Raw genomic sequence first — 25,920 nt, 5'->3', positions numbered from 1 at the left:
TAGACCATTTATCCAGTATCGGCTGCCATATTTTGTAAAACATTGGACTTCTATTGGAGGTATTGTATCGAATCTTTTCCATATGTATTACATTCCCTAAATCCCGTATCCACATTTCAAAGGTAGGTACAGTCTCCAGTTTCCAAAATTGCAATATGAGCCTTTTGGCTAATAGAGTACAAAGAGAGACAGCTTTCCCTTCGTGGTTATTCCCATCAACTGTACCAAACAGAGCGGTCAATGGGTCTGGGGCTAGAACTCTATCAAAGGCTCTAGATAAATAATCAAAAATGAGAGCCCAGTAAACATGTAACTTAGGACATGTCCAGAATAAGTGGGTCAACGTCCCCTCATCCTGCTTGCACCTCTCACACAGTGGTGAGGTGTCTGGGAATATTTTATGCAGTTTTACTTTTAAGTAATGTAACCTGTGTATCACCTTAAACTGTACAAGGTTGTGTCTGGCATTCACTGAACTGTGGTTTATATTCCTGAGAGCTTCTACCCAGTCCTCATCTGAGATTTCTGACCCAAGTTCTTGTTCCCAAGCCCTTTTAATGGTGTATGTGGATACCTCTATGTGGGCCTGTAGCACATCATACAGTCTAGAGACCGGCCCTTTTGAATGGGGTTTGACAAGGATCAAGCTATCTAATGTAGGACTATTTGGCTTCATGCCATACTGTGGGATATGTGTCCTCACGAAATTCTTGATTTGGAGGTATCTGAAAAAATGTGTTGTTGGCATGTTGAACTTTCCCTGTAATTGTTGAAATTAAGCTAACTGACCATCTATGTATAGATTGCCAATTGTTGTGAGCCCCTTCTCCCTCCACTGTGAAAACACCGCATCATCCAATGCGGGGTGGAATGCATGATTCAGGCAAATCGGGCTGTCAATATATACAGTGGGTATGTTAAGAAAATACCTCATCTGTTTCCAGATCCTAAGCGTATGACAAATGACTGGGTTAGAGTCATAAGTGGATTTTTTCACATATGATGGGCTATTAACAAGTGCAGGGAGTGAGGAACGTTGACAGGAAGCCTGCTCAATCAAAAGCCATGCAGGCATATCCTTCTGTCTCATCGCAGGTAAACTTTCCCTCCAGAAAGACACAATGTTCAGATTAGCAGCCCAATAATACAGTTTAAAGTGAGGAAGGCCAAAGCCCCCCTCCATTTTGTACTTGCATAAATGCTTCTTTGAAATTCTGGCTGCCTTGTTGTCCCATAAAAATGGAGTTACTATTGAATCCAGTTTCTTAAAATGGCTTTGTGGTATGAAATTGGGTAGACATTGGAAGAGATAAAGAAACCTGGGTAGGACAACCATTTTAATAGTGTTTATACGACCAACCAAGGAGATAGGCAGAGTTTTCCAAAAATCTATATTTTGTTTAAGCTGATATATTTTCATGTCCCAATTCGCTTTCAATAGCTGATCAAGGTCTCCCGTCACTACAATGCCAAGGCTTGTGAACTTGTCCATCACTGTTCTAAACGGGGTAGATTGCAGAAATTGCATATCCACAGGCCGTGATATTGGCATCAACTCACTTTTTTGCCAGTTTATCTCGTAGCCAGAGAAAGAGCCAAATGTGTTTATCAAGTTAAGTAAGGGTGGAATAGAAGTTTTAGGCTTGGACAAAAACAAAAGAACATTGTCTGCATATAGGGAAATTTTGTGCTGTGTGTCCTTTATTTTAACAGAAGCTATATCGACACATGCCCAAATGCGAGTAGCAAGGGGTTCCATGGCTATAGCGAAGAAAACAGGCGGCACCCCTTGAACAAGCGGAATGACTGCGACATTTCTTGATTGGTTACCATGGACGCCATTGGGTGTGCATAAATAATTCTTATCCAATTAATAAATTCCTTTCCGAACCCGAAGTGCTCCAGAACCGACATCATATATTTCCACTCAATCCGGTCAAACGCCTTCTCTGCATCAAGAGCTATTACCACTGCCTCAACCTTATGATCGTGATACATTACGTTGAAAAGACGTCTCAAATTGTAGTGTATATGTCGGCCCGGGATAAAACCTGTCTGGTCAGGGTGTATGATGTCAGAAATATGTTTTCAATCTGTTTGCCAATATCTTTGTCAACACCTTGTTTACTATGGGGAGTAACGACACGGGGCGATAAGACGACATCTCCATGGAATCTCTATCTTTTTTCAAGATCAGTGCTATTGTAGCCTCATACAGTGTTTGCGGGAGTTTGGTATTTTCTTTGGATTGTTTAAACATTCGCAACATAAGTGGAGCTAGACTGGCGCAGTACTTCTTATAGAATTCTATTACATATCCATCGGGCCCAGGGGCCTTGCTGTTTGGAAATTGTGCTATCGCTGTGTTAATTTCCTCCAAAGTTATCCCAGCATCGAGTGCAGAAGCTGCCCCCCTGTCTAGTTTAGGAAGTTCACATTCAGCGAGAAAGCGTTCCATAGTTTGTGGATCAGTAGCATCGCATTTTGATTGGTATAGCTCTGAGTAAAACTGCGCAAAGCATTTATTAATATCCTGCGGATCTGTTACTATTTTACCCTTCTTGTCTTTTATTTTGTGAATAGCTCTAGATGCCTGTACAAGCCTTAGCTGTCTTGCTAATAATTTATGTGGTTTGTCACCCAGTTCAAAATAACTTTGTTGCGTTCTAGCATGTAGAGAGCCCACCCGTTTCGAAAGGGTGGTATTGTATTCATATTTTAACTTTGTGATCTTCTCAAGGACTCTATTTGAGGAATTCGTCCTAAAAACGTTCTCCTGTTCCCCTAACTCTCTTTCAATTTCTCTTAGCCTAGTATTTGGCGCGTTTCTTCCTCTCTGATGTATAAGAAATAATGTAACCTCTAATCACAGCCTTTAGAGATTCCCAAAGAGTGGAGTCGTCAACATCCCCCGTGTCATTAGTTCCGAGGAAAAAGGCAATCTGCTCCTTCAAATACGGACAAAAAGCCTCATCTTTCAGCAGGTATGCGTCTAAGCGCCACGGTCGCCGACCTGTCGACATATTGTCGAGTTTCAGGACCATGGACACAGGAGAGTGGTCCGTAATTAGAATAGGGTGATAGGTAACCAACTCAGCTGCTGAAATTAGTTTGGAGTCCAACAAAAAATAGTCAATTCTGGAATATGATTTATGAACTGATGAAAAGAAAGAGTAATCCCTGTCTGTTGGGTGCGTCAGTCTCCAAATATCGACAATGTTAAGGTTTGTCATCAATGTATTTAGACAAACACTGGCATTTGATTGTTGAAGTGACCTTGATAGCTGTTTATCTAAAAGAGGATCTAACGTACAGTTAAAGTCCCCTCCAACAATAACACTTGTATCCGAGATATTTGGTATGTCCTTAAATACCCTTTGAAAAAATAATGGATCATCGAAGTTGGGACCATATAAATTAACCAAGGTTACTGGTTTCGAATTCAGTGTACCAGCCACAATAATATACTGACCATTAGGATCTGAAATCGAGGATGAGTAAACAAATGGAATGTTTTTCCTTATCAGGATTGCTACCCCTCTCGCTTTTGCATCAAAGTTAGACTAGTATATCTGACCGATCCAGCTGACTCGTAGCTTGGCCTGAGCGGAGCGTTTAATATGAGTTTCTTGAAGAAACACTATGTCAGCACCCAGTGATTTAAGATGAGAGAAAACCTTAGCTCGTTTCACCACATGCCCTAAGCCATTACAGTTCCAGCTGACTATCTTTATTCCACCTGGTCTACTCTGTGCTCTGTCACTATGTGACATTTCTTATTTTAGAGCAAATTGTTGCTGTCATACAAAACTCAGAAGAAAAACGTCCCGCCTTGCGGGAGCTTGTCATGCCACCTGTACTAATAATAAATGTGAACATAAAACGCATACCCCATCCCCCCTCCCGTCCCTTTACTGAGTGACTTCCCCAAACGAAGCACTCCTTGGCTAACACACAAACCTTAGGGTGTCTAGACATACAGCTTGAACTAACTCGTCGTCTATAGATGCTCCGCATATACGCTAATATTAACTAACACTTAACACTTAACTCTCACGTTAGGGGGTGAGTGGCGCTAAAACATGATGTGCCAAACAATGCTATATTAGCCACAACATCTCACCAATCATAAGTCCCAAATTCTGATCTTCTAATCGAAAAGCCATAGTCCGGAAATCCAAACACATTCCTGGCCTGTATTTGGTCATTTAGCCGGCTGACACAGCCGTTCTGTATCCTCAGCCAGGGAGCTTGCTTGTCAAGAACAGATCGGCCTCTTTTGGGTCGTCAAACGTACGTGTTGATCCTGCGACTGTCACCTCAAACCAGGCTGGGAAGAGGAATCCATATCGGATGTTGGCCGCCCTGCATTTGTTGCGTACCTCATCATACTCTTTCCGTTGGTTCCTCACCTCCAAGGTAAGATCTGGGTAGAAAGACACCCTGGCTCTGTTGAAGGGGGAACTTTTGACTAGCCAGCTTGAGGATGAGATCCCTGGTCTGGGGATAGTGCAGCCATACAATGAATGGCCTTGGTGGCCCGCCCTTGGCCGGCTTCGTGGCCTGAGATCTGTGTGCGCGGTCGATCAGGATGGCCGTTTTGAAGTGTTCACTCCCCAGCAGGGCCGGTATCAGCTCCGAGACAAATTCAGTGGGTTTCCCTTTCTCAGTGTCCTTCTGGATGCCACATATTCGGATGTTCTGGCGTCTTGAATGCGACTCGAGCATTTCCAGTCGGGCTTTCAGGGTTTTGTTTTTTTTGAACGTTGCGCACTGTTTCTCTATGTCCTGTAGCCTGGCCTCGTGATCGACTGTCGTTTGCTCAACCTCATGCACCCTTCTCTGAGTTGCCTTCACAGTTTCGGCCAAAGTCCCAATACTCTTTGAGATATCAGCCAACCTTGTGTCCACCTTCTTGCTTAATGAGTTTATGGCAGCCAGTATGTCACTTTGCATAGGCTCTGTGGGGGACTCTTGGAAGCTAGCCTCTTCAGCTAACTCCTCGTGGGTTGGCGACGTTGAAATTGGTTCTCATTCAAGTTATCTTGTCATATTTGTTTGAAGATATAGGTCGTGAGAGGTTAAGATAAATACTAATTTGTTTCAAAATGGAGCAGAGCTCTAGCAAAGCACGTCTACTCCATAGCACGCTCTCTGGCGCCCCCTACCTTCCATTCCTAAGTAAAATCCTGGAGATATTGATTTTCAAACAGCTAAATATTTTTTTTGTCTTTGGACCCACCACCGCACATAAACAGCTTTAGTTAAAGTGTTAAATGATCTTAGAGCCAACACAGATGCCAAACAGCTCTCTGTCCTTGTACTGTCGGATTTAAGTGCTCCATTCGACACAGTTGACCATGATGTCCTTCTGGACAGACTGGAAAGGTTGGTTGGCCTCTCCATTAACCAGTTCGAAATTGGTTTAGGACCTATTTAACCGGTTGTCACCCTTGGCCAACATAACTCAGAGAAAATACATATCACACGTGGCGTTCCACAAGGTGCGATTTTGGGTTCATTATTGTTTATATACAGTGCCTTCAGAAAGTATTCAAACCCCTGGATTTTTAAAAAATTATGTTGCAGCCGTATTCTAAAGTGGATTAAAAAAAATCCTTAGCAATCTAAACAGACCCTTAATGACAATGCGAAAACAGGTTTTCAGAAATCTTTGCAAATACAAAACAGAAAAACCTTAATTACATAAGTATTCAGACCCTTTGCTATGAGACTCGAAATTGAGCTTAGCTGCATCTTGTTTCCATTGATCATCATTGAGATTTCTACAACTTGATTTGGAGTCCACCTGTGGTAAATTCAATTGATTGGACATGATTTGGAAAGGCACACAACTGTCTATATAAGGTCCCACTGTTGACAGCGCATGTCAGAGCAAAAACCAAGCTATGAGGCCGGAGGAAGGTTACCAAAAAATGTCTGCAGCATTGAAGGTCACGAAGAACATAGTGGCCTCCATCATTCTTAAATGGAAGAAGTTTTGAACAACCAAGACTCTTCCTAGAGCTGGCCACCTGGCCAAACTGAGCAATCGGGGGGAGAAGGGCCTTGGTCAGGGAGGTGACCAAGAAACTGATGGTCACCCTGACAAAGCTCTATAGTTCCTCTGTGGAGATGGTTGTCCTTATGGAAGGTTCTACCATCTCTGCAGCACTCCACCAATCAGGCCTTTATGGTAGAGTGGCCAGAAGGACGCCACTCCTCAGGAAAAGGCACATAACAGCCCGCTTGGAGTCTGCCAAAAGGCACCTAAAGACTCTTAGACCATGAGAAACAAGATTCTCTGGTCTGATGAAATCAAGATTGAACAGTTTGGCCTGAACGCCAAGCGTCACATCTTGAGGAAACCTGGCACCATCCCTTCGGTGAAGCATGGTGGTGGCAGCATCATGCTGTGGAGGTGTTTTTCAGGGGCAGGGACTGGGAGGCTAGTCAGGATCGAGGCAAAGAGGAATGGAGCAAAGTACAGAGAGATCCTCAATGAAAACCTGCTCCAGAGTGCTCAGGACCTCAGACTGGGACGAAGGTTCACCTTCCAACAGGACAATGGACAATGAAGCACACAGCCAAGACAAAGCAGGAGTGGGTTCAGGACAAGTCTCAATGTCCTTGAGTGGCCCAGCTAGAGCCCTGACTTGAATCTGATTGAACATCTCTGGAGGGACCTGAAAATAGCTGTGCAGCAATGCTCCCCATCCAACCTGACAGAGCTTGAGAGGATCTGCAGAGAAGAATGGGAGATACTCCCCAAATACAGATGTGCCAAGCTTGTAGAGGCATAATCAAGAACACTCTTGGCTGTAATCGCTGCCAAAGGTGCTTCAAACAAGATATTGAGTAAAGGGTCTGAATACTTATGTCAATGTGATATTTCTGTTGTTTATTTTTAAGAAATTAACAAACATTCTAAAAGCCTTTTTTTGCTTTGTCATTATGGGGTATTGGGTGTAGATTGATGAGGGAAAAAAACTATTTAAATCAATTTTAGAATAAGACTGTAACCTAACAAAATGTGGAAAAGGTCAAGGGGTATGAAAATTTACCAAATGCACTGTATTTATTACGCCTATCGAAATGTTAGCTATTAAAATCAGATCCAACAATAATATCAATGGCCTAGAAATCCAGGGCGTAAAACAAAGCTGTCATTGTACACTGATAATCCATTTTATTTAAATCCACAATTTGGATCCCTCCACAGCAACAGAGGATCTAGATACTTTTTCTAACCTCTCTGGATTAAAACAAAAGTATGCTAAGTGTACTATGTCATGTATTGGATCACAAAAAAATACAACTTTGACATTACAGTGTAGGTAACCAATAAAATGGTCTGACGGTGAAGTTGTCATACTCAGTATTCATATCCCAAAAGAAAGAAATGATCTCAGTAAAATACATTTTCATGAATAAGTTAGCAAAAATAGATAAGATCTTGCAACCATGGAAAGGAAAATACCTGTCTATTTGTGGAAAATCCCCCTGATTAACTCTTTAGTCATATCCCAGTTTACCTATTTGCTTATGGTATTCCCTACACCTAGTGACCTGCTTTTTAAATTATATGAGCAAAAAATATTCAATTTTATTTGGAACGGCAAGCCAGACAAAATTAAACGAGCCCATTTATGTAATGAATATGAATTCGGATGGCAGAAATGATTAAATATTAAAGCATTAGACCTGTCACTAAAGGCTTCAGTCATACAAAAGTTATTCTTAAATCTGAACTAGTTCTCTGGCAGATTAGTAAAATTAATAATAACTTTTTTCCCCTATATTCAGATTACAACCTCTCACTTTCAGTTATTTGAAAAGAAAATAATCTCCAAAATATAGCTTCTTTAAAAAAAAAAGCTATATAATGTTGGTTGCAATTTCAGTTTAATCCACCAGAAAAGACAGAACAAACGTCAGAATAAATATTATGGTTAAATTCAAATATACTAATTAATTTGGAAAAATATATATATTTTTGAGAAAAAATATATGAAAACGGCATAATCTTTGTAAATGATATCATAAATACGACTGGTGGAGTTGTCACCCATGCAGTTAACAAAAATATATGGAAATGTCTGCTCTACTCAAAATTACAATTAATTGTCTGTCGGAACTTGTCTGTCGGCCCTACATTAAAGACCATAATTGGTTAAAGAAAATTGTGATAAATACCAGTATACCAGTATTATTTAAGGACCCCAAAAAATTGACAGCCGTTCCATATATATAGCAAAATAGTTGGGAAGAGATTTTTGACATACCGATTCCATGGCACATGGTTTATTTACTGATACGTAAAACGACGCCGGAGTCAAAATGTAGAATTTTTCAATTGAAATTATTCTACAAAATTCTTGCACCCAATAGAATGTTATTTATATGGGGGATACAACCTTCCCAACTCTCTAGATTTTTCTGCGAAGAGACAGAAGCATTAGATCATTTGTTTTGGTACTGTCCATATGTTGCTTGTTTTTGGTCACAGGTCCAGAAATGGCTGAAGAATTGCAATATTTACCTGGAGTTAACCCTGCAGATTGCACTACTGGGTAATCTGAAAAGTCAATCGATCAATAATATAATAATACATGTACAATCTGTAGAAACTATGAGAATAGAAAGGTTCAGAACCTTTGTGAAGCATCTCAGCACAATTGAAAAATATATGGCAAATAGAAATCCAATATGGACGGTGTTAAGAGATAGATGGGAGAGGTTGAATGGAGCTGAGGTTTGGGACTAATAACAACAAGATAACTAACGTAAAACATACTGTGTCCGTAAAATGTATATAGGTTACAAACCTTTGAGAAAGAGCACAGTTTGAAAGATATGGCAAATAGAAATCAAACCGGATGGACATGGGAAATAGATGGGAGGTTGAGGGTCGAGGAAGGACAGGACTAATAACAAACAAAACAGAACTATTGTAAAATAGACTGTGTCCATAAAATGTGCATAGTATGTATAAACTGGAAGTAGAGGCCTAAGCGTCGTTGTTCACTAGTTTACTCCAATTAGGGGAGGGGTTGTAGGGTCATAAAGTGATAAAGGAAAAAATAAATTTTTTAAATGTATGTGTATGTATTTATATGTATGTATGTGTATATATTTATATGTTATGTATATGTGTGTATGTATGAACGTGTACAGTACCACTCAAAAGTTTGGACAGACCTACTCATTCAAGGGTTTTACTTTATTAGTAGCTCAGACAGTCCGCAAAAGGCTGAGAGAGGCTGGACTGAGGGCTTGTAGGTCTGTTGCAAGGCAGGTCTTCACCAGACATCACAGGCAACAACGTCGCCTATGGGCACAAACCCACCGTCGATGGACCAATGGACCAATGGATCACAAAATAGAAGGCACTTCCTCTTTGGATTTTCCTCAGGTTTTCGCCTGCAATATCAGTTCTGTTATACTCACAGACAATATTTTGACAGTTTTGGAAACTTTAGAGTGTTTTCTATCCTAATCTGACAATTATATGCATATTCTAAATTCTGGGCCTGAGAAATAGGCAGTTTCATTTGGGTACGTTTTTCATCCAAACATCAAAATACTGCCCCCTACACTCAAGAGGTTAAAACTCATATTTTCAACTACTCCACAAAATTCTTAACAAACTACTTTTGGAAAGTCGGGATGGACATCTACTTTCTCTATGACACAGATGATTACTTACACTAAGTTGACTGTTCCCTTAAACAGCTTGGAAAATTCCAGAAAATGATGTCATGGCTTTAGAAGCTTCTGAAGCTTCAAGGCTTACTTTCAAACTCAGTGCTTCTTTGCTTGACATCATGGGAAAATCAAAAGAAATCAGCCAAGACCTCAGAAAACAAATTGTAGACCTCCACAAGTCTGTTTCATCATTGGGTGCAATTTCCAAACGCCTGAACATACCACACTCATCTGTACAAACAATAGTACGCAAGTATAAACACCATGGGACCACACATTCATCATACCGCTCAGTAAGGAGACGCGTTCTGTCTCCTAGAGATGAATGTACTTTGGTTCAGAAAAGTGCAAATCAATGCCAGGACAACAGCAAAGGACCTTGTGCATATGCTGGAGGAAACTGATACAAAAGTATCGATACCCACAGTTAAACAAGTCCTATTTCGACATAACCTGAAAGGCCGCTCAGCAAGGAAGAAGCCACTGCTCCAAAACAGCCATAAAAAAGCCAGACTACGGTTTGCAACTGAACATGGGGACAAAGATTGTACTTTTTGGAGAAATGTCCTATGGTCTGATGAAACAAAATAGAACTGTTTGGTCATAATGACCATTGTTATGTTTGGAGGAAAAAGGGTGAGGCTTGCAAGCCGAAGAACACCATCCCAACCGTGAAGCATGGGGGTAGCAGCATCATGTTGTGTTGGTGCTTTGCTGCAGGAGGGACTGGTGCACTTCACAAAATAAACGGCATTATGAGGACGGAAAAGTATGTGGATATATTGAAGCAACATCTGAGGTTTGTAGTTTTTCAAAGCTTGGCCTACCGAATACACATTGAGATATGGATAAAGTTGCACTTCCTACGGCTTCCACTAGATGTCAACCATCTTTAGAAACTTGAATGAGGATTCTATTATAATGGAGGGGCTCATGAGACCTCTGAGTCAGTGGTCTGGCAGAGTGCCTTGGTCTCACGACGCACGCTCCCGACAGAGTTACCTCTCGTTCCAGTGCTTTTCTTCAGACAAAGGAATTCTTGGGTTTGAACATTATTGATGTTTTATGATAAAAACATCTTAAAGATCGATTCCATACATGGTTTGATATGTTTCTAAAAGACTGTAACGGAACTTTTCGAGTTTTTGTCTGGACGAAGTGACTGCGCCTCATGAAGATGGATCTACTGGGCTGAACACGCTAACAACAAGTGGCTATTTGGACATAAATTATGAACTTTATGGAACAAATCAGTCATTTATTGTCAAACTGGGATTCCTGGGAGTGCCTTCTGATGAAGATCATCAAAGGTAAGTGAATATTTGTGGTGCTATTTTTAACTTCGGTTGACTCCAAAATGGAGGATATTCCTCTGGCTGTTTTGGGTTCTGAGCACCGTTCTCAGATTATGCTTTTTCCGTAAAGTTTTTTTGAAATCTGCCACAGCGGTTGCATTAAGGAGAAGTCTATCTTTAATTCTGTGACTAACACTTGTATCTTTTATCAATGTTTATGTTTTGGAATCAAAACATTACTGCACGTATGGCGCCAATGTAAACTGAGATTTCTGGATATTAATATGCACATTATCGAACAAAACATACATGTATTGTGTAACATGCTACCAAATACTATTTGAGTGTATGTAAATTTCTGACCCACTGGGAATGTGATGAAAGAAATAAAATATGAAATAAATCATTCTCTCCACTAATTATTCTGACATTTCACATTCTTAAAATAAAGTAGGGAATTTTTACTAGGATTAAATGCCAGGAATTGTGAAAACTATGAAATAACACATGGAATCATGTAGTAAACAATAAAGTGTTAAACAAATCAAAATATATTTTAGATTCTTCAAAGTAGCCACCCTTTGCCTTGATGACAGCTTGGCACACTCTTGGCATTCTCTAAAAAAGCTTCATGAGGTAGTCACCTGGAATGTATTTAATTTAACACATGTGCCTTGTTAAAAGTTCTATATATTATGTATAAGCTGGAAGTAGAAGCCTGTTGTTGCCCATTAGTTCACTCCAATTAGGCGAGGGATTTTAGAGTTAGGGGAAATATATACCTTTTTTGGGGGGGGGGGGTAAATTTTGCAGACAATTACATTGATATAAGCCAAAATCTATCTGCAAAATTAAAGCTGATCTCCTCCTAAAAATAACAACTGTGAGTATACGACCACAGCCCAAAGCCACCAGTCCAGTGTGTGAGTGTGTGTGCGTTCACAAGGGTGTGTGTGTGCCTGTATGAGTGTATTCGCATGTGCATGTGTTGGTGTGACTGTGTGCATTCATTTGTGTGCATGATGTGTGTGTGTCTGGTGAACTAACATCTTTCCCCACTGAAATAGTCATTACCAAGTGTCATGCTTTGAGGGACGATTGTTGTGTCAGGTTGTTCCAAGCCGTTTCCAAGCCATTTCATACTTCACTCCCTGCTCCATCTCGCAGCCACTCTCACAAAATAAAATGACCCCTTAGCTGACATGCAGGTAATGATGATAGTATTTGACGGGTGATAGTAATCCTAGCATGTAGCAACACAAGCAGTGTGTGTACGTTTACGTGCACGTGTGCTCTCCCATAGACTCTGTGTATGGGATTGTGGGGGTAGTATGGGTTGCATGTGCGCGCAGACATGTTGCTTAGTGACGCATTCTTCCTCTGGTCTCTAGCCTTGAGCCAGACCTGCAGGGACACACATGGTAAGGCATGAGCCCACAGCAGAGCCAAACACACACAGGGAGAGAGAAAGAGGTTAAGAAAGAGCGGGAGAAAGAAAGAAGGAACGAGAGCGAGAGATGCACATGGAAAGAGGGAGAGAAAGAAAGAGATAGAAAGAGAGGAGAAAGAGATACAAAAGAGATAGAAAGATGAAAGAGAGCGAGAGAGAAAGAGACAGAGAAAGAAAGAGAAAGAAAGAAAACAAAAGAGCGAGAGAAAGAGCGAGAGAGAGAGTCATGGTGCTCCTACCAGATTGGATGTGGTTGAGGCCAGATGGCTTCAGAAGTTCCAAGGGCTGCTCTTTCCTGGGTAGTCCATCTGCAGGGGAGAGAGAGGAAGGAGAGTCCGTTTCAAATATGGTCCGCAGCATCGATAACAAAGGGGAATGTGTATAATCTACTGAGGCCCAGCTAAAAGACTACATATCCCAGAGAGAGAGAGAGGGGGGGGGGAGCCAGGGATGGACAGCAGTAGAGAAAACCAGTTGAATGAGGAGAGGAAGAGCAGAGGAAGAGGAGGCTTCTGCCTAGCCTAGTGCTGCAACACAGTTGAAGCTGCATGTGCTCAGCGTTCTGTTATGACTTCAACGTGATTGGTTCAGTGTCTGCACAGAGAGAGAAAGGGGGAGGGAGCGAGGGAGGGAGAGGAGAGAGAAAGAGGCATGTAAAAATAAACTAATGTGGATCGAGGATGCAGGCACCTATGTATGCTTCTACTGTTTAAAACAAACGCATGCATTTCTCGCATGTTTGCATGTGCACACACACACAGACAAACACACACACAGACAAACACGTACACAGACACACGGGTGCGCGTACACACAGTAGGGTGCGTCTTGGTGAGGATGATAATTATAGTGGTAACATGAAAAGGCTTTGGATCAGCTCAGGGAGGACCTGGCTATAAATAGACCAGTGGGGGAGAGGGGGAGAAACACACATATATGCGCACACTCTCAAACACACACACACACACACAGTACTTGACAATCCCACACATATAAAATGACATGATTCTCAAGCAAGCCAAAAACACACGTGAGCATACACATCCACAAACTAACAAAAACTAGAGACAGTAAAAATTGTTGGGCTTTCCTGCAAATAGACAGAAACACACTTTCCCTACTCACACAGCTCAGTGGAGCTTATATACTGTATATAGAACTGCATAACAAGTCTATGGACTCACTATCACCAGACTGGTGGTGACACATACGCCTTCCCTGCTGGCTCAACAGCTGTCACAGCAGCTCTCCTAAACAAACCACTGTCCCCCTCGTTTCCTTCTACTTCTCCTCTATCCCTCCATCCATCACTCCCTTCATCCATCCATCCATCCATCCATCCCCAATGACAGGTAAATCATTGTGAATTGACCCAAAAGCGTGAAAGTAAGTGCGAAGGGACGTGTGATGCCAACGCATGGGCTGACCGAAAAGCAGTCTATTTCTGGGCGTACTAGTCTATTGAAAGGAAGGAAACACTCCCACTTGGAACCTAATTCCTCCTTCTATATCTCTCCGTCTCTCTCTCTCTCTCCCACTACCACTGCTCCAGTCTCATGGCTTTGACTAGCCCATCAAACCACCTTAGCAGGAGGCCAACAGCCGGGGGTGAATCAAGTGAACAGAGAGCTAAATACAGAACTACTCTAGGAGTTTTAATGGGCTGGGGGGGGGGGGGGGAATTGGGGCACAATGTTTACAAAGGTAGACATCCGGTGTGATTCTCTTGTCCCCCGAGCCGAAGCATGTAGAGTATATCAGCTTATGACATTTAGAAGTGTCTATGTGTACACAGACCCACAAACACGTGGCCTGTGTGGTCCAGCGGTTACAGGCACGGACCCCCGGGACACGAGTATGCTAGATTCGGGATGGGTTCTAATCCGGCTCACTAGCGCCCTTTCTTTTCAACACTTTACTTTAGCGACTGCACAAAAACAATATATACACAACGACAGAAACAATTGCGCATTCACATACAGGAACACGCACTGTAATTGCATTGAGATGAGAGCAGAGCCTTAACAACATGTGGATAACAGTGGGAGATAGCCTGGCTATAATGGCTGGACAATGCACAAGTAGAGTAGGTACACACACACACACACACACACACACACACACACACACACACACACACACACACACACACACACACACACACACACAGCTTTGTTTTTCTGGGTTGCACTGTGCTATTTTCAGCCCATCCAGACTGGGGTCATGATTAATACATGATGGAGGGCGAGGAGGGGGGATTAAACATTCATATCACACACACACACTAACGCTAAATTACTAATACACACACATCTCCAAACACACACACACACACTCTCAGAAAAATATAAACACGGACACACACACACACACACACACACTGCATGCCTTCCCCTCTGCTGAAAAAGAAGGATGGTGGGAAGACGAACGCAAAGAGAAAGAGGGAAGAAAACAAAGAGATGGGGTGTGTGTGTGTGTTGGCAGGGCTATTTTTGGAGGGGCTGGTGGAGCAGGCGGGCCGTGATGCCTGCGATGCCATAATGGCATTTTAATTAGCCAAGAGAGCAGAGAGGGGACGCGCCACGCATCACTAACCAGCAGCCAACGCCAGGGGACACAGGCAAATCAGGAAGCGCTCGTGCACACACACACACACACACACACACACACACACACACACACACACACATGTTCTTGCATGCACGCCACACACACACACAAACGTGACATGACACACTACTTTACGGTACTCAAGGTGTTCAAGTGACAAACTTCACTTTTGTCTCACTGCAAAAAGATGCATCTTATTGTGTGCGCGCGCGCGTGTGCGCGCAAGTGTGTTTGTCTGCCGCAAATATAAGTCCTAATGCAGTGTCGTTACAGAGAAGGATTAGACACATTTGGATGGCAGAGATGTAAGAATTGTCGATGGGTAGCATTTGTGTGTGTGTGTGTGTGTGTGTGTGTGTGTGTGTGTGTGTTAGTAGGGTGGTAGTGGCAGATGGCAGAAAGATGACACCAAAGCCTGATGGGCCGGAGGAGGACTGGCCCGTCTGTCTCTCACACACACACACACACACACACACACACACACACACACACACACACACACACACACACACACACACACACACACACACACACACACACACACACCAGAGAAGCTCCTAATTGTAATCTAACTGCACTTCTGTTCCCCCAGTGCCTTCCATTCCCTTTGTGAGAATTTGTTACAATTACACCTTATGTGACCCAAAAGGGAGAGGGATGGAGAGAGAAAAAGAGGGAGAGAAGAAGGTACAACAGAGAGAGAGAGAGAGAGAGAGAGAGAGAGAGAGAGAGCACATGAGAAATAGAGTATGTGAGAGAGCGAGGGAGAGAGATATGTGCGTGCCACAAGGGGAAGTGAGGTGGCAGGGAGGAGGACGCGTTTTCTTTTCATTAAAGCGGTGGAGTGCATTTGAACCTTGACCCCTGACAGCCAGGGAAAGAAGAGAGGGTCGTGAGGAGGCAGGTGGCCGACAAACAGTACAGCCGGTTGAGAGCACATCATCTTCTCCACGGCAACCAGAGCAAACACAGACCAGAGACACTGGTGTGTCCTCAGGAAGCCTCACACTCAACCTTTCTCTAATGAAATATCAAACAGAAGGCCTTCTGGGAACGGGTGGGGGGGGGGAGACAGAGAGAGAGAAAAGCCAAGAGGGTGAGATAGAGAGAGTGCCAGAACAACAAACAGAGGGAGAGAGAGAGGTGGTGAAAGAGAGAGTGAGAGAGAGATAGAGACAGAGACAGAGAGAGAGACAGAGACAGAGAGAGAGAGAGAGAGAGAGAGAGAGGTATAAATAGCCCCCTCCAGCCTTAGGATGGGACCCAGTGAACCGTGGAGAGGCTCATCACAACATGTTTAGAGCAGACAGCAGCCTTTCAAGAGAAAAGCTAAACTGAAACAAACACATACAAATCAAACACACAAACACACACACACTGTTTGGACCTTGCTAAGTATCCGATGGACAGATGGATTTCACTACTCAAAATAGAAAATAACAACCTATGTAAAGCTGAGCTGACCTGGAGCTCAGTCCTGAGCTCAGCTCAGTCCTGCCTTGCTACCCAAATTCCTTGTTCTGGCCAAACGTTAACCACGCTGACGGACATCAGTTTCTTCTACGCAATGAGTCTGGATCTGAGTACCTCCCCGATGATTTCTAGAACGCAAACACATTCTAACCGTTCTGATTGGTCCCAGAACACATGTGGGTAAAGTGGCATGTAGAAATTCGTCATTGGCTTTAATACTGTTGATTGGGTAGAGATTATCCAAATCGCTGAAGACTTTGTTTTGTAAAACACCCCTCATTTTGACATCAACACAAATCAAATTGTATTTGTCACATGCGCCGAATACCGTGAAATGCTTACTTACAAGCCCTTAACTTCTTGGTGACAGGTGGGCAGTATTGAGTAGCTTAGATGAATAAGGTGCCCAGAGTAAACTGCCTGCTAATCTGTCCCAGATGCTAATATATGCATATTATTAGTAGTATTGGATAGAAAACACTCTGAAGTTTCTAAAACTGTTTGAATGACGTCTGTGAGTATAACAGAACTCATATCCAACCAGGAACCAGGAAGTGGGAAATCTGAGGTTTGTAGTTATACAACTCTTTGACATTCCAATATACAGTGTAAATGGGGTCATATTGCACTAGATTAGAGGTCGACCGATTATGACTTTTCAACGCCGATACCGATTATTGGAGGACCAAAAAAAGCTGGTACCAATTCATCGGTCAATTTTTTTACATTTATTTGTAATAATGACAATTACAACAATACTGAATTAACACTTATTTTAACTTAAAATAATACATCAATAAAATCCATTTCGCCTCAAATAAATAATGAATCATGTTCAATTTGGTTTAAATAAATAATGCAAAAACAAAGTGTTGGAGAAGAAAGTAAAAGTGCAATATGTGCCATGTAAGAAAGCTAACGTTTCAGTTCCTTGCTCAGAACATGAGAACATATGAAAACTGGTGGTTCCTTTTAACATGAGTCTTCAATATTCCCAGGTAAGAAGTTTTAGGTTGTAGTTATTATAGGAATTATAGGGGTATTTCCCTCTATACCATTTGTATTTCATATACCTTTGACTATTGTATGTTCTTATAGGCACTTTAGTATTGCCAGTGTAACAGTATAGCTTCCGTCCCTCTCCTCGCTCCTCCCTGGGCTCGAACCAGGAACACAACGACAACAGCCACCCTCGAAACAGCGTTACCCATGCAGAGCAAGGGGAACAACCACGACAAGTCTCAGAGCGAGTGATGTTTGAAATGCTATTAGCGCGCACCCGCTAACTAGCTAGCCATTTCACATCGGTTACACCAGCCTCATTTCAGGAGGTGATAGGCTTGAAGTCATAAACAGCGCAATGCTTGACGCACAACGAAGAGCTGCTGGCAAAATGCACGAAAGTGCTGTTTGAATGAATGCTTACGAGCCTGCTGCTGCCTACCACCGCTCAGTCAGATACGTGTATCTTCTTAACTGACTTGCCTAGTTAAATAAAGATTAAATAAAGGTGTAAAAATAAAAATAATAAAAAACTTCCAAATCGGTGTCCAAAAATACCGTTTCTTATGAAAACTTGAAATCGGCCCTAATTAAATCGGCCATTCCGATAATTCGGTCGACCTCTACACTAGATGTCAACAGTCTTTAGAACGTTGTTTCAGGCTTCTACTGTGAAGTGGGGGGGGGGGGTGAGAGGGGATTGAGCCAGGTGTCTGGCAGAGTGCCACAGGCTCTGAAGCGCGGTCACGAGAGAGTTAGCTCTCGTTCCATTGCTTTTCTACAGACATAGGAATTCTCCAGTTGGAACATTATTGAACATTAACCTCTTGAAGCTATGGGGGCGCTATTTCATTATTGGATAAAAAAACGTGCCTGTTTTAAGCACAATATTTTGTCACAAAAAGATGCTCGACTATGCATATAATTGACAGCTTTGGAAAGAAAACACTCTGACGTTTCCAAAACTGCAAAGATATTATCTGTGACTGCCCCAGAACTGATGCTACAGGCGAAACCAAGATGAAACTTCAAACAGGAAATGAGCAGGATTTTTGAGGCTCTGTTTTTCATTGTCTCCTATGGCTGTGAATGCGCAAGGAATGAGCCTGCCCGATCTATCGTTTCCCCAAGGTGTCTGCAGCATTGTGATGTATTTGTAGGCATATCATTGGAAGATTGACCATAAGAGACCACATTTACCAGGTGTCCGCCCGGTGTCCTGCACCGAAATTGGTGCGCAAACCTCAGCTGCAAGTATTTTTCCATGGAATTCAGAGAAGAAAGCAGGCGTCCACGAACGATATATCAATGAAGAGATATGTGAAAAACACCTTGAGGATTGATTCTAAACAACGTTTGCCATGTTTCAGTCGATATTATGGAGTTAATTTGGAAAAAAGTTTGGCGTTTTGGTGACTGAATTTTCGGTTTGTTTTGGTAGCCAACAGTGATGTACAAAACGGAGCGATTTCTCCTACACAAAGAATCTTTCAGGAAAAACTGAACATTTGCTATGTAACTGAGAGTCTCCTCATTGAAAACATCCGAAGTTCTTCAAAGGTAAATTATTTTATTTGAATGCTTTTCTGGTTTTTGTGAAAATGTTGCCCGCTAAATGCTACGCTAAATGCTACGCTAGCTATCAATACTCTTACACAAATGCTTGATTTGCTATGGTTCAAAAGCATATTTTGAAAATCTGAGATGACAGTGTTGTTAAGAAAAGGCTAAGCTTGAGAGCTAGCACATTTATTTCATTTCATTTGCGATTTTCATAAATAGTTAACGTTACGTTATGCTAATGAGCTTGAGGCTATAACTGGATACAGGTTTTTTTCGTAGCCAAACGTGAACAAAACAGAGCGATTTGTCCTACACAAATAATATTTTTTGAAAAACTGAACATTTGCTATCTAACTGAGAGTCTCCTCATTGAAAACATCTTGAAGTTCTTCAAAGGTAAATTATTTTATTTGAATGCTTTTCTTCTTTTTGTGAAAATGTTGCTGGCTGAATTCTAGGCTTATAGCTATGCTAGCTATCAATACTCTTACACAAATGCTTGTTTAGCTATGGTTGAAAAGCATATTTTGAAAATCTGAGATGACAGTGTTGTTAACAAAAGTTTAAGCTTGAGAGCAAATATATTTATTTCATTTCATTTGCGATTTTCATGAATAGTTAACGTTGCGTTATGCTAATGAGCTTGAGGCTATAAATAGGATCCCGGATCCGGGATTGCTCGTCGCATGAAGTTAATGATAAAAACATCCTAAATATTGATTCTATACGTAGATTGACAAGTTTCTACGGCTGTAACGGAACTTTTTGAACTTTTCGTCCGACGTTCGGCGCGACCTGAACGGGCGTTTGGATTTGTTTACTAAATGCCCTCACAAAAGAAGCTATTTGGACATAAATGATGAACTTTATCGAACAAATCAAACGTTTATTGTGGAACTGGGATTCCTGGGAGTGCATTCTGATGAAGATCATCAAAGGTAATTGAATATTTATAATGCTATTTCTGACTAATGTTTGACTACACAATTTGGGGGATATCTTTTTGGCTGCTTTGTTGTCTGAACGCTGTACTCGGATTATTGCATGGTTTGCTTTTTTTTGTTTGAAATCTGGTTGCAGTAAGGAGAAGTATATCTCTAATTCCATGTATAACAATTGTATTTTTATCAACATTTATGATGAGTATTTCTGTAAATTGATGTGGCTCTATGCAAAATCGCTGCATGTTTTAGAACTACTGAAATTAACGCGCCAATGTAAAATTAGATTTTTTTGATATAAATATGCACTTTATCAAACAAAACATGCATGTATTGTGTAACATGAAGTCCTATGAGTGTCATCTGATGAAGATCATCAAAGGTTAGTTTTAGTAATTTTATCTCTATTTGTGTTTTTTGTGACTCCTCTCCTTGGCTGGAAAAAAAGCGGTGTTTTTCTGTGAGTTGGTGGTGACCTAACATAATCGTTTGTGGTGCTTTTACTGTAAAGCCTTTTTGAAATCAGACACTGTGGCTGGATTAATGAGAATTGTATCTTTAAAATGGTGTAAAATACTTGTATGCTTGAGGAATTTTAATTATGAGATTTTTGTTCTTTTGAATTTGGCGCCCTGCACTTTCACTGGCTGTTGGCGAGGTGGGACGCTACCAACCCACATATCCCAGAGAAGGTTAACCAACAATGCAGCTCAAGAATTGATGAAATAAAGTAAAAAAACAATCGAATCCAAAAGTAACAAGAAAATTCCATCACAATAACGAGGCTATAAACAGGGTGTACCGGTACAGAGTCAATGTGCGTGGGTACAGGTTAGTCGAGGTCATTTGCAAAGTGTAAAGTGAAGATGCATAGATAATAAACAGCGAGTAGCAGCAGTGTAAAAACACTGGGAGAGTCAATGTAAATACTCCAGTATATCCCCGGGAACACAAACAACTTAAATGATCGTATGTAGCTCACGATAGAGCAGCGGAAGAATTCAGCTTGAGTTGTCAGGCAAGTCCCATATATTTGAAATGTCTGTCTGGTCAATTTTGTGTACTGTGAGGGCTATCTAATGGACAGAAAATGTCAACCTGAGTTTTAAATGTCACGATTCCACATAGTAGTAAGGTTATTGTAACCACTCGGTTGGCAAAGAGCTAACTCTCGAACTAGCATGTAAGAAAAGGACAATTGTGTATAATACAATGGTAGGTAAAGTAACCGTTGTGACTATGAACCATGGACAGTAAGGTTTTAGTGGAAAAGACGGATTCTGTGATGTTCCAACTGCATACGAGGTGAGGCATGTTGACAATCAGCCACTCAATGGAGCCATCAGCCAACACAAACCAGGTCAGCTTCTGGCTGAGTGGACAGATCTTCATCTTGACAGGACAGAGCCTGAAGACTCCAATTGCCCCCTTGAGACGGCAAATTACAAGCAAATAAATGAAGGTCAGGAATCAGGGAAAAGGCGGAGACGGCCGTATGTGTGTGTTGCGTTGTGTCAGAGAGCCCATAAAAGGGAGCTGGTGGCGGGACCCTGAGCGGTCACCTTGATCAATAAATAGCCATAGTCCTGAGGCTTGACTCATAGGGAAGGGGTAGAGGATGGATGCATTAGCTGAATAAACATGGATGTGCTCCATATGGTCAATGAGGGGTGTCTGTGCCAAGTTGACCACACTGACAGGACACAGGCTGGTCAGGCAGGAAGTAGAGGTGTGGGGGGAGGCTCTCCTGCCAGGCGAGACCACCCCACTGGGCACACAGCCGGTGTAGTTCAAGTGGAGCCCCCCGATCCAACACACACAGACAGAGACACATGCACACACAAACATGCATGTGTGAACGTACAGGTTGTGCGCACACACTAACACATACTAACCCACCCACACATAACCTCAACACTCCAACAGCTCACACTTACACGTGATAGACCACTGAACAGAAGCCAAGCTGCCCCTCTCCTCCTCCCGCCCTCTCCTCTTCCCTCCCTCTCCTCCCTCCCAGCCTCAACTGGCCTCTACTGTGTAACCTACACACGGGGGCCAAGCTGTCTTCCCAGTGCAGACCAGACTGGACAACCCAGCCATGATGGCTGGCCTGCCAGCCAGACTAATCTACACACAGTAACCAAAACTCAGGCACCGGACAGGTGTAATCAATATGATGATAGCGCCACCCTGTCTTCCATTCATATTGCTGCTAGGTGGTTTAGATTAAAAATCAGCACACCCAGCCTCACTACATCTCAGGATGTTCATCACTGCTCCCCTCTAAGATGGGAGGGGAACGTAGGCTAGGAGGAGAGGCGCTACTCAATCCCCCTGCACGATCCTAACCACTCCTCTCCCCCCATAACATACCCTGCCTTTTGAACGTACAGTGAGTAGATACTCAATATGGAGTAGCGGCAGAAGGAGCAAGCAAAAGGAGCAAAAGGACCCCTCCAAAACTCAAGAAGGGCGCCCATCAAAAAGGATCATGGGATGGTGGGGCATCTTTAAAGCACCCTGGAGAGGATCTGCCAAGGAGTCGAGGACACTGGAGGACTTAATGGGCTATTAGGAGGGTAGGGGTGTTCTGTTGGGTGGGAGGCTGAGGAGAAGGCTCATCTAGCAGGCATCCATCAGCCTCAAGGGAGGGCTAGCATTAGCATGGGCTAACGGAAAGGGGAGACGGTGAGAGGGGGCAGAGTGTGGGTAGAAGGGGAGGGGGGTGAGGAGAATAGAATCCCATGTTAACAGTAAACCTTGGACAAGGACACTAACACACTTCTCTAGGATGACTTCTCCTAGCTACAGAACTTCTCTCTCTCGCTCTCTCCTCTCCCTCAGAAAGAGGGGACCAGAGATCACTGAATGAAAAGAAATTAACATGACCACTGTAGTTACAAAGCACTTTGCACTGTAAAGCTAAATGTACCTCCTTTTGCAGATGATAACCTATATTTAAAACAAGCAGCTCTATCTTTCTAAAACTGTGGTTGGATGCCAGTGTGCGGGTGTGATTTCCTGACACGTAACATCATGCAGAAGTGACGCTTCTGAAAGGCATTTGTCGTCATACTCAACTCCAGGCACAGTCTAAGGGAGAATAGCATGCCGCTAACATGCTGCAAATAATCTATTCTGTATATTAACACATGCAAAAATGTACCGACATATGTAGATACACACACAGACAAACACAGAAAATACACACCTACACACACAGGTGTTAGCTCTGTGTGTGTGTGTGTGTGTGTGTGTGTGTGTGTGTGTGTGTGTGTGTGTGTGTGTGTGTGTGTGTGTGTGTGTGTGTGTGTGTGTGTGTTTCTGTGCGTGCGTGCGTGTGTGAGTGAGTGAGTGAGTGAGTGAGTGAGTGAGTGTGCGTGCAGTGAATCATGTCTGTAGGCAGGTTCACGTCGGTGAGACAAACAGAAAGTGTGAGTCACTGCCTCTGTTCCCTGGATGAACACGCCTTTCAGCTGGTTAAAACACACACCAATCCTCCTCTCAGTCAGCGCTCGATGACACACACACTTTACATTCACAAGAATATTGTACATTCACAACAAGTTTGAACTAGCATTTATAGATATATTTCTTAGGGATGGGACTCATATGTTAGATGAAAAGGCATGAGCAGTCAAAACAGAAAGGAACTCAATCATAAGGTAGAACAAGAACACGGTTCAGTTCTGTGTGTGTGTGTGTGTGTGTGTCTCTAATCTACATACATTTATCAGGAAAGGATCCACCATCTGGTATCCAAGCAGAGTTCTGATTAAAAGACATCCACTACTTAGCCCTTGTCCCCCCAGACAATTTTTATTTTATTTTTTATTTTACCTTTATTTAACTAGGCAAGTCAGTTAAGAACAAATTCTTATTTTCAATAACGGCCTAGGAACAGTGGGTTAACTGCCTGTTCAGGGGCAGAACGACAGATTTGTACCTTGTTAGCTCGGGGGTTTGAACTCGCAACCTTCCGGTTACTAGTCCAACGCACGTTGGACAGGACGGGGGAGAGCACCCTGAGCTTGACTTTGTTTCGAGATGTCCCTCGCTACCATTTCAGCTCCCAATCACTTCCTGACAGACTTCCTAAGAAGGGAATATCTGAGGGTGTTCCACAGAGTTCCTATGTTCCCCACTGTGGCACACTTTTGCCACTGCTACAGTACCTGTAGAGGGTTGTTGCTGTGGCCTTGAAAATCAGAGTTCAGTTGGAGTTCAGTTGGAGTACTTTTGTTACTTTTGAATGCTCTATTCAGAGCAACTTCAATGGGGTCATCTTACTGCAGCAAATTCTATTCATAAAGCCAGGTGTTGCATACAGATTGGACTACAGTATGTATTAATACTCAACAGTGAACATACCGGCATCAAAGATTGATAGTGTTCTGATTCTCCATGGTTCTCCTGAAGTGTGCACTTGTTCACTTACCTTTACACCAGTCCATTCCTTTTCAATCAATGAGGTATAGTGTACATGTGCACACTTTGGGAGAAGGGTAGCCATTGACTTTACTCCAGAAGCACACTAGAATCCAACAAAAACCTCTCATTACACATCCCCTTGTTATATCTACTCTTGTACTTTTGACAAAATAAACTTGGAAAGAGGATACGATACAAACAAATGTAAACTTTAGTATGGCCACCTTATCAGCTGCCTCCAAAAACGATGTGGCCCAGTTGTGTTTCAATTTGACAGATTGTGACGCAATCCACTTTCCATGCAAAATCCGCCAACATATCAAAACGCTCCATCTTCGGATTTCAAGGCCCTAGCTAATAGCAGGAGAGGGGGATTCCAGGCACAGCAACAAGTCCAAAGGGTATGAGAAAGAACCGAAACAGGCCTGCCGTCTCCACTTTATCTTGCACTGCTGCTTCCATAGGCCAGATATGATCAGGAAAGAGTGGGTGAAAAAGAGGGTCTGGAGGAGAAGAGAGGAGGAGAGGTGAAGAGAGGACAGGAGAGCAGAGCAGAGCAGAGAGTGGCTAGAAGAGGAGAGAGATTGCCAGGCCAGAAAACACACCTTTTGAGCACGCCACGCAAGCTGGAGCATTTTACAATAACCCAGGACATTCCAAGTAATTAGCCAAGAATTTCTTACATGTGGCTCCCTCTGACGTCAATCATGTACTTTCCAAGATTTCCCTTCTTTTTTTTGTGTTTTGCAAATGGCATTGCGTAACGCTGCTTTTGTGAGCTGCTCTTGGCATGGGTGTTACATTGGTTCAGGGGGGTGGGCCATGGAGGGAGCTCCCACAGTGGGGGGTGGGTGGGGGGAGGCACACTGACCTCAATCTAACTGACCATTTCATTTAAGAGGCTGGTGTGTGTGTGTGTGTGTGTGTGTGTGTGTGTGTGTGTGTGTGTGTGTGTGTGTGTGTGTGTGTGTGTGTGTGTGTGTGTGTGTGTGTGTGTGTGCGTGTGTGTGGGTGTGTGTGTGTGTGTGCGTGTGTAGACTCTTGGTGGGTCACTGTAACATGAGAGATACTGTACATGACATGCACAAACATGCCTCCTCTGTGAAATTCATGACAAGCTCTTATTCTTGGGGAATTCGGTAATAACAAATAACTCGGCACCAACACAACGGAAGTTACAGAGGATCAAATAGATCCCGATTGAACATTCAGCCTGTGTCATGCCATTGACCTACAGTGTGAGTCTCGGGGGTTTTGGCAATCTCTCTACAGCTCCAAAATACATGCATATAGGTTCCACTTTCAGAGGTACATCTTTTACAGTTAGGAGACATGTCTGTTTTCATTCTATGGAGTCTCAAAGGAATGTAATAAAATTTGTACAAAAAAAATGTAATTAGATTCTTTCATTTTTACATTAGTAGAGGAGCAGTATACCCTGTCG

General features: G+C 42.6%; 1 protein-coding gene across 6 annotated transcripts in view; it reads right to left on the bottom strand.

Moving 5' to 3' along the window:
* hdac4 (histone deacetylase 4) overlaps positions 1-25,920 on the bottom strand; it is a 246,272-nt gene that overhangs the window by 133,035 nt on the left and 87,317 nt on the right. For 4 of the 6 annotated variants that reach the window (XM_064975777.1, XM_064975780.1, XM_064975779.1 and 1 more), the window contains exon 3: positions 12,693-12,761. In XM_064975777.1, the coding sequence (XP_064831849.1) occupies positions 12,693-12,761 (69 nt within the window). Of the gene's footprint in view, positions 1-12,692; positions 12,814-24,700; positions 24,795-25,920 lie in introns of those variants that run through there. The other 2 variants (XM_064975782.1, XM_064975776.1) reach the window with 2 other exon arrangements.

The sequence above is a fragment of the Oncorhynchus masou genome, chromosome 10 (genome assembly GCF_036934945.1).
Source record: "Oncorhynchus masou masou isolate Uvic2021 chromosome 10, UVic_Omas_1.1, whole genome shotgun sequence".
Classification (NCBI taxonomy): domain Eukaryota; kingdom Metazoa; phylum Chordata; class Actinopteri; order Salmoniformes; family Salmonidae; genus Oncorhynchus; species Oncorhynchus masou.
The sequence above is the reverse complement of the archived record's forward strand: the minus strand, read 5'-3'. Positions and strand labels throughout refer to the sequence as shown.